The sequence below is a fragment of the Cephus cinctus genome, unplaced genomic scaffold, assembly GCF_000341935.2.
Source record: "Cephus cinctus unplaced genomic scaffold, Ccin1 Ccin1_scaffold0013, whole genome shotgun sequence".
Classification (NCBI taxonomy): domain Eukaryota; kingdom Metazoa; phylum Arthropoda; class Insecta; order Hymenoptera; family Cephidae; genus Cephus; species Cephus cinctus.
Genome location: NW_014332762.1, coordinates 2,033,168 through 2,043,411, shown reverse-complemented (window position 1 = coordinate 2,043,411; position 10,244 = coordinate 2,033,168). Strand labels below are relative to the sequence as shown.

The following is a 10,244-nucleotide window of genomic DNA, read 5'->3' as shown; positions in this document are numbered from 1 at the left end:
CCCCCCCCCCCCGCGGCCCGCAAATTACTGAAAGCCTAACGTAACGAACTTCTTCGATGTTCTTCGCATTATCAGGGTAGCTGGGGTGTCAATTCCTTCGGGAGTTATGATGAAAACGGGCGAAAATCCAGAAAAGTATCGTGGAAATCCCAATAATTACGCATTTCTTGGCGAAATTTAATTTCAAAAAGGAACGTTGCGTTCTTTCCTGTCTCTTACGATTACACCCCCTCCCCTTCTTCCAGTGCTCCCCTCCTCGCTGCTCCTCCGGCGACTTATCTTTCTATCATCCCTTTTATCTCTTCTTTCCATACGTCATGACTGCTCCTTCACCTTCAAGAAGTCCTGGACGAGTTTTTCTCTACGTCTTGTCTGGAAGACATACTCCCTTCCGAAAGGCTTCTCTGCCAACACATGGACTTAACCCGAGCTCCTTCTTAGAGCATCCAATCAGTCAGAATCCCTGTGCACTTTCTATTCGACCTTGAACCTTAGACTTTCGACCTTCCACATGCTCTCAATAACGTTCCTCGGACGTCTGTACCGGGGTTTGCTTTCTTTCCGAAGAAAAGCCAATTTACTCTTATTCTCATTTCCTTCCCCTTGTCTTCCTCCCTCCTTTAACTACACCCTCCTTCTCCTCTCTCTTTCTCCTACAACTACGTTATATTCAATAGTAAGAATGCGAATCGATTGTTTACATTGTTGTCGGAAGTTCTGTATAACGTGAAATAACGATGGAAGAAAAATGAAAAGTATTCGTAAACCCTAAGAGTCGAAATGAAGACTAAAGTCACTACAATTAAGGACATCAAGGGAATTTGATCGAACGATGGAGAGTAAAGCTCGAAAGATTTACTATCGACCGGTAATAGTGTATAAAGATGGCAGACGCTTACCCGAGCAATAATATTTGATCCCTTGGTGGATGCTCCTGAGAAGTAGGAGAGAGTGCAAGCCCAAGATCTGAATAGCAATAGCGTCTTGCTACGCCGAATGAAGAAAGGAAGAAAGGAAGAAAGGAAAAAAGAGAAGGCAAGAGAAAGAGAGAAAGGCCACCAGAATTGTAAGGAATTCTCGTCACGAGCATCGCGCTCTTTACACCCTTCACCTCCGTAGCATCTTCTGCCAGGGAGACTCCTTTCCCCCGGAGCGGATGTACCCCAAGGGGCAAGGCACTCGAGAAGGCAAACTCAGGTTAGTGAAAATGGAAGTTCGAACAAGCAGCATTAAGAGTGACACTCGCCGTTCTCCGAGTTAACGAACTTGTTGCGGTATCAACCGCGCTCGTTAACTTCCTGCCCTTGTACTAATTTCAAAGAGAGTTATCGGAGCACACAGGTGAGACTGGCTTCCGAACAACCATCAATCGATAGACCCAATTTTCATCCTCCTGTCAGGATCCTTTCTCTTTTTCGATTCCAGTTTACCTTCGAATCAAGAACCTCCCCAGGTACCTGACCTCTACAATTAATTGATTCTCGTGAAACGCAAAGAATGGGCCAATAAGTTGAAGATTACGATAAGTAGCAACGGTATCAGTGAACCGGAAGTGAAGATTGCGTCACTGAGCTGGACGTGGCGGAAGCTTCGATCCTTTTTAAAGCATTCCTCCTACGAGATTCATTACGACGAGTGAAGCTATTGAGCTCGTTTAACACCCCCCTCCCCTCCCACCTCCCGCAAATTCTAAAGATGAACCTTTCATCCGTGCAACCTTAATCAAGGTGGTAGTTACCTGGCAGCTTGATCAATTGATACTCCAATGGAGGGTGCAGGCTCGTCGAACCTCCTGACATCCGGGGAAGAACCTTCCGAGCTTTCATTTGATTTCGTTCCAATGTCAGCGTCAAAGAGAAAGTTTTTTGGAAGCTGGGTTTGTTACTGAAAAACGCGACGAGTAAAAGGAAGACAGGGTGACAATGACAGAGAGCAGAGATGAGCGAGAGAAAAGTGTGAGTATGGCGTCGCTCAGGGAAGTTGAGTGAGTGCGAGAGAGAGGGAGCCACTGAGCGATCCGCAGCAGTTTCTCTTCTGTCTCTCCGACAGACGGAGCTCTGTGCACGAACACGTATTGTATCTACCCATAGCGTAGCCTATCTCTATAGATACGTTGGACACCTCGAACGTTAAGGAACTGCGACAGTCACTCCGTTCCTCTTTGAAGTTCCTCCCGGTGAGCAGTTGATGCACCCAGACGCGACACGTGGCGATAGTCAACTATCGGAATGCTTGCTTTTGCCAGATTCCAGGACGGGAATGTCTTTGAAGACTGGATTATTCGCATTCTCAGGGGTTTCTCCGATTTCTAAATTCCACAATTCCTCCTCGCTTCTGCTTATCACTTGAACGCGTGCGAATCTCCCCCGTGTAGGTCTTACGCGTTACCTTTCGTCCAAAATGCGGAACAGTCGGAAACGAGTGGAACAATTGTTCTGAGGTTGCAAATGAGGTCGCAGCAGCAGCGGACCATGCACTCCAGCAGCATAAAGGCCGGTTTCTCATTAACCGCTCGTTTTGTCATTCGGTCGTTCAATCAGACCTGGTCCACTTATTTCCCCCTGGTCGGTTCGATACGATGGCGTCGCGACGCTAGCGTCGGCTTAACGCCTGTCACACAATAGCCCGTAATAACGCCGACCAGTTTGCCGCTCGTTTCTCGGACTGCATCGTCATTTGCGTTCGCGTTACGAGTCGGACAATGCAGATAATTCGTCCCGTCAGTGCCTACTGCTATCCGCCACCCCTTCATCGGCTTCAACTTCACCCTCGGATTTCAGCTGCCGTTTCAGCTACCATCCAGTTCTTCCACGCCCGACCCTTTTGCCCCTGATGTCCTCCGCTCCCACCCACGTAGGCCGTCCAACCGCGCTGGACCTAAGTAAATGTGTCCTGTAACTTCGCCTTACTGTCCTACATTGTAACTTCAAGTCGGAATATTCTACAAGTCAAACCCTGGAAATCTCATTGATGGACGCGCGAGGCGTCCCTGTTACATTTCCCATCTGTTTCTCTATCTCTCTCTATTTTTTATCGGCCGCCCATTTCTTTCCCCTTCAACGTGCATGTACGTACATACGTGCACACATGCATCTATCATTTTCTACTTTCACGTTGTCAGCAGCTCGATTCCCGAAGCTGAATTCTATTACGGCGAGCCCAGCTTCATCAGCTTCGGCGGCTTCAGCGGCTTCAGCAGCTTCACCAGCTTCCCTCGGATGCACGCATGTGCCTTATGTCTATACTGTAACATATACATATGTGTAGCCTGATGGCAGTACTAGAATTACTTGAATAAATCCCATGGCCGGATGGTGCTCTATCTGGCCTAAGTGCTACATCGACCGGTACTCCAGATTCGGACATCGGGTAGTCCTCTGAGAATGATCCGATCCGTAGGATAGTGTTTAGATTAAGGTCCAATTCAGCTCAATCTAATATAACGCACATGGTGGCGCATTTTCACACATTAATAAATAACGATCTGCTACGGATGTGTTTCTTTCCACTTTTAGGCTGAATTCATAAAATCACACCAGGTGGCGGTTTCTTCTTTAATGTAATTTCATGCTCGTCATCTTGAAGCACCCGAGGATACTAAGATAGTCATATCAAAATAAGAAACGCCGTTCCGCGACGTGGCAGACTTTTGGCTGGCTGCCGGCAAATCGAATTGGTTTGCGAATTACAGCTCATGTTTTTTAGATGGCGCGCTTTCAATGACGCGTCAAGACGGCTTGGAAAGTTCGCCGTACGTTTCTCGTCGTCATCGTTATGTATACATAACATACATATGGCTTCATTTCTCAGCTACGTTTTGAGTATGAGAAAACACGTGCCGAACCGGACGGTTGCGTCGGGTTATGAAACGCTTCCTTTGGTAGTCGAGAAACGCCCCATTTTTTGTATGACAGTTCATGATGTTTTTATGACAAAAGAAAGAAGTGATAAAAGCCATTTTGGAAAAATTATTTTTCGCGCTGCGATGACATTATTTATCTGAAGTCCGGAGCTATACGAAAACTGAACCGCAACAGGGATATGGAACACCAGCAGGGAGATTGTAAGGGTAAAAATCCATGAGATTATTTAAAGGCTTCAGTGTACTTTTCGAAGGAAAGAAACGAAATCCATTTCACACACGAGATCCTCGCCATATTTTTCTCATCAACTTACGGAGTTAATTTCACAAAAACGTTAAAAAGTTTACCAAACGACCCCTGAGGCAATTGAGAAAGTCTTTCAACGTAAGGTCCACATCGCTTTTGAAAACGTGCCATTTCGCTAAATTGATATTGTTCTCACTACTAAAACTGTAAGTTCAAGTTGTAAGACATAGCTAACCCAGTAACCCCTTCTACGAAATATCTCTGTGAAAACAAAAAAAAAACTGAAAAAGACTCGAGGAGCATAATTTAATTTGAATCAAACTTAAAATCCTCTTCGAGGATTGTAAGGACTTTGATTGAACTCTCATTAATTTGGTAATTACGCAGTCGTCGGGTATCATGGAAACACTATAAGAATGAATAATAAATTTACCTGTACAAGGGCTCGCCGCTGGATTCTTTAAACCACAGAACCATCGACACCCCATCGTTCGTCCCAATGGGTTGAATGTCGCAGGGAAGGCTTCCCTTCTGTCCAGCAACACCCTGGGCCAACACCATAGGTACTGAAACAAGTAAAATAGTTAGTTTAATTTCGAGAACCGTTTAATTTCGTTTGCCGCCGAGGCAGCAAACGGGGCAACGACGTGTGAAAGTGAAATGAGAAGAATTTTGAGGATCGTGTAAACGCGCGTTCTCGTTTCGCCCAACATGTGTACAAGCCATAATAAGAAAGGGTAAATATTTAACAGTGGTTGGCTGAGCCTCGCGAGGTAATATTCAAACGAACAGTTATCGGAGCCCCGTCCGTATAAAAAGCCTTATAGCTGCGTGCACGTGCGAATCCTCTGGGTGAACGGGCGTAGCTGTGGGAGGACCAATAGTCAATGCCGAATCGAGCTTCGTCGCTGCTAGTTGGCAGGAAATTCAATTTGCTTCGATGTACTTCGACGACAACCCTCGCAGGGAAATCCTTTAGGATATTGTGTGTTTTAAACTTTGTGCAAAAGAAATGTGATGAGATGAGTAGACTCAATGTCAATGCGCCTGAAGGTGAATCCTGTACACGGGGAAAAAGTGTTGAGGGTGGATCTGCTAAAGTGGGGTGCTCCTCGGAAGAACCGGGGCTGTAATCTTGGCAAATGGGAGGGAATGGGATCGAAGAGAAAGAAAAGGAAAAGGGCTCAGATTTATTTACACGAGACGTCCTCCACTCGAGGGGTAAGCCGCCACAGAATTTCAAAAGTTTCCCAATCGAATTCTATTTGCCCTCGTTACGAGTGATTCGTCGCTTAACCCACCAGAGTCCGAAGCACGAGGGATAATCCGAGTATATCCCTATTAGAGCACGTGCCCTTACGTTTGTATCTTTATTCCCTTAGCCCTTCCTTCTCTCCTTTCTACCTCCCTTCCTCCCTCGTCCTCTCATTTTTCTTTTTCTTTCGACAAACTACCAATTTCCTGCAAAGTTGACGTAAACAAACGAGGCCGAAACGATTGGAGATTCATTTCGTCATTTGCGAAAGCGAGTCGAAAGAAATTTGAACTTTGTCCAAGTTCCACTTGACGCCATAGCGTTTCACTGATTTCACGAAAAATTTAAAGTTGTGAGAAAACTTCAGTGTCGCAGTAGAAATAGCGCGCGTACAAAAGTGGAGTTCAGAGGGCAAAGGGTATAGGCAGAAAGCAGGTATTCGCAGAGTCTGATAATACTACGAGTATTGAGAACGGCGGCAAGTTGTAAAGTCAGGGGTGAATTCTCGGCGCACTTTCCGCCAAGTTGACGGATACGATGAGCTTAGCGTGTTTCACGTCACCCACGATCATCGTCGCCTTCGAAGTCTCGATGAAAACTAATTAGCTCATATTCTTCGGATCTAATATGCGTCGTGCAAATAGGGTAAGCCTTGAGGACTCCGTGTGCTCAGGGTCTCACAGGGACGCGGCTGAATAAAAACTCCAGCGTCCAGAGTTGATCGATCCTGGGATGAAGCCCTTGAGGGCCAATAGGGACCAATCGAAACAATGACCGCTGCGTGACAATAATTGTTCACGAGAGAGAAGAATGAAATTGTAGCCCGTAACGCTGCGTCCGAATGGCTCACTGGACTCCGTATGGTAGAGAGAGAGAGAGAGAGAGAGAGAGAGAGAGAGAGAGAGAGAGAGAGAGAGAGGAGAGAATTTGCCACGTCACCAATACGCACGCGTCACGGTAGACGCGAAGGCGATTACCGCGCGTCTCTTTGTCCTGTCGTGCAATGGAAACTTCTGTAACAGGTTCTGGGAAGGAAATGGAAAAAAAAAAAGAGAAAGAAAGATGTGAGAGTGACAGGGAAAAGAAGAAAGAAAACGAAAGAGAGACACCGGGTGAGGAAGTGTCCAAGTGTCCTGGGGTCTCTCGATGTACGCGGATGTGCTGTATATAAACACGTATGTAACCTAACCTACATGTATAGCTAATGTAACGTGGGACATTGATCGTCCGAGGGATTTCGTGTTCGTCCTTCGACGTTTCCTGGCCAGGACCCAAAGGCGACGTTTATTCCAGGATTTCTCAAGGATTCCTTGTTTGCTTTGGCGAATAACACGCGAGTCCATCGTTCGGCTTTCCAGCACATTTCCGTTCGCAATTCCAAATCTGTTCGAATCATCGCTGATGGTAAATAAAAAAGAACGAGGCAATGGAAAAAACATTTGCTCGTTCCACGCAAAGAGAATCGATTGTATCGAGATTTCGAGAAGTACAATTAATGCGCGACACAAAATTTTCCACATCACTGTATTTATGCAGAATTGTAGGTCACCGTGTATCGGAGCCATTGAGAAGGAAGCTGGGAATATTGAACAGAGAGAGAAAGAGCGAGAGGGGGAGAGGGAGGAAAGAAGCAATAAAAAAGGATAAGAAAATAAAGCAAGTATAAGTAAGAAAGGTCGAGAAACACCAAGATACCTTCTGGAATCGTTTAAAAGCCGGCAGCTGCACGAGACGCAACTGGATATATCCCGGAAGAATTTATTTCCTCCTTACTTTCGTTTGCACGTTTGAAACCGCCTCCATGTTTCGCGTCGTAGAAATCCAGTAAGCAGAAAGAGCAAAGACGCTCGGGGAGTCTTTCTAGAAGAATTAGGTAACCGCGAACGCAGCGCCGCCATCGATCTGCGGAGTTTGCCCGTATCATTTGAATTTGCCTCTTACTGTCACGTCCATTAAAACGTTACTCACAGATCTTCTTCAATCGCCTCTTACTTCGCCTCGGTCTACTTTCCCACTTCCTTTCTTCGTCGCACTGCTCCTCGTTTCTCATTCGACACAAGTAAAATCCCATTAGCCAGGATGCTGTGCTCCAGAAGCTTTTCTCTCGCTGGTCGAGTCTTTGGGAATACGAGGCAGGAGTATCCTTTTGGATATCATCACACTGCTTTAGTTATCTTTGGACTGATGCGAACGCCAAGTATCCTTAGATACAGATTACGCGCCTGTGATTAATTACCATCCGGCATTCGAACGAATATCGAATAACAATGACGAAGATCCTCGTTTCTCATCTGGCCTGTAATTTCTCGATCTCTCGATTTCTCCTTGGTGCAGATCCGGCCACGCATCCGCCACTCCATTCCGTTCATTCCACAGCGATTAATCCTTCCGGCATTTCCCAATGGTTCCCTATCATCCAAATCCCGTTATATACGTGTCCGCCCGCACATGTGTACACCCTCTTATCGTAGTAATTAACTAGGAGATTATGCTCCAGATATACGTCAGTTAATACCCCTCGATTCCAGCTTCAGTGGCATGATATTTGCATGCAACAATGCAATTCTGTCTTTCTTTTTTTTTTTTTTGTATCTAGCTACATTCTTGTGTAATCGGAAAATCGTTAAATCTCAATCAGCAGATTTGACAACTTATCACTCTATGTAATCGCGATACTTTTAGAAAGGATTAAACGTTGTAGAGAGTCGATACACGTAGTGGCGTAGCTGAGGCATACGAGGCAAGGGCCGCTAGTTAAATGAGTGACAGAAAGGCGTAGAGAGAGCATCACGGATTTGGAAGCGGTAAGGAATCGATAGCGCTTTTCAATAAATCCATTCAATTGAATACGCGTACGCGAGGTTTGGCGCTTCCACGGAAGCCGTAGTCAAATTCAAAATGGTGCATCATAATTGAGAGTGCATCATAACGCACCTTGGCAACAAGCTCGGGTTCCCGGGTTTCCGGGTTGCCGGGTTGCCGGGTTGCCGGGATACCAGCCAAGCAATAACGTTCAGCGTGTCTCTGGCTTAATTCGATTCCCAGTAAATGCCGCATGGTCGTATAGATTCGCGTAAATTAACGGGAGTCATTACAGGTCTTCCATAAGATAATCGCTATCGAATAAATTGACTGAGCTCCGAGTGACTTTATTACGTAAGCAATTAGCGTCGGTGACTCCAAGCTGGAAGTCGCGACTGTCGCTCTCGGAGACAAAGAGTCGAGCAAGAGGGAAATCGGCAGAGACCGGAGAATCCTTAGAGTGCGGCGCAATAGTGTGGCCCTTATCTGTGACATCCAATGCTCCAATAGGCGATTTAGAGCTGCCAGAGTAACCAGCAACAGGGGCGACTGACGTAGAGGGTGCGAGGGGGTGTCGACATTGTGTGGGTGGAAATCGCACGTACGTTCGTTACGTGTGTATAATATACGGCAGGCAACGGATCTCGCGGGTCCTCGAACCGGAAGCCGGAAACCCTTGTCCTCGGCAATTGGTTATCGTACTAATTGAGTCCGACTATCCGGCAGGCATTGCCACGAACCGGGCTAATGAGAATTACATACAGCCATCCTGTGGGATATCATTCCACTAGTGAATTCCTACCGATTGAGCTTGCATACTGTATTGTACGTATAGCCAGAATGCTGTACCGCCATAATCCCTCGCAAATTTCATAGTAGTCTATTGCTCTCTCACTTTTCCGCCTCCTTTCACTCATCTTCTGTGCCGATTCAACCTACATTATCTAGACGATATGCAAATTCTCTTTGTCTACTTCTGCGCAGCATGAAACAGCATTGCCCTATGTAACAATATATACAGGCTGAATTATCCTAAACTCCGAATCTGGGAGGAACCGTTATCCTTCCCGGCCGCCGATTAACGTGAGATTGACACGAAAACTTCAATGACTCCGTAAGCGAGTAATCGATAAGAAGTTACACTCGATCGTCGACAGAGAACCGAGCGAGCTATTCGAATAGAAAACTATCAGTGCGGATCAGTAGCCTCACAGGCTTATGATAGGATATCAAGAACACCTTGCCTTAGGGTGCGGGTAATCTGGTTAGAGCCAAAGCGCACCCAATAGATACGGAGGCTCCTCCGAGATTCGGAGTCTAGGATAGCTCGCCCTGTATATCCACGCAAGTATATTCCTTTGGACGAATTTCCCAGAAACAGGTGACCGAAGATCAAAAATGATTTTGAAGGAAGGGACGACTTTGAGGAACGTACAGCGTGAACCCTGCTGTGAAATAATTTCATTTGCAACAACTAAATTAGACGAGTGAAAGGGACCAAATTGTTCCTGTGAGAAAAGTGGTGGTAAGGCCAGTAAGGGTGGCGACCATCACACCCCTGACTGACTGCTTCGTGTATCGCGCTTAATGAGAGAACTCAATTAATTCCGGGTCGGCTTGTTTCCTTTGACGAGACAAGCCAGCCATGAGGGATGCTGGGGTAGCTGCTTGATTCCGGGGTGCATTCGGTCGCTTCGTAAACCGCGCGCGCATAGCTAGCTATACACACACACGTGCGCCACTTATAGAGAGCCACAATCCCGGGGCTGGATAGGGGTGCCAGGCTGGGCTATTCCGGCTCGGCGCAGCCTCTTCGGGAACACTAGTCGGCGGGGGCCGCCCGTGATGAGGACGGAATGCGAGTAGAAGCGAGGTAAAAAATGGCTCGTGCCGACATCAGCGAGCCTGAAATTTCGCAGTCACGCTGACGCGTAACTTAACTGAACTCGACTAAACGTAACGCGATGTGAAACAACATTCCTGACTGCGCGTGCGCGTGCGCGGAAACTGACACCACCCGAATTCCAGTTCGAATTTTAACGAGCAAGCGAACCACCCCCCCCCCCCCCCCCCCCCCC

General features: G+C 46.7%; 1 protein-coding gene across 6 annotated transcripts in view; it reads right to left on the bottom strand.

The window, feature by feature from the left end:
- Positions 1–10,244, bottom strand: part of LOC107265102 (hemicentin-2) — an 86,499-nt gene that overhangs the window by 68,863 nt on the left and 7,392 nt on the right. For all 6 annotated transcript variants that reach the window (XR_001537120.2, XR_003058237.1, XM_015734227.2 and 3 more), the window contains one exon: positions 4,543–4,675. Coding sequence is in view for 4 of the 6 variants with exons in the window: in XM_015734227.2 (XP_015589713.1) it covers positions 4,543–4,675 (133 nt within the window). In the remaining 2 variants the exon portion in view is untranslated. The remainder of the gene's footprint in view (positions 1–4,542; positions 4,676–10,244) is intronic.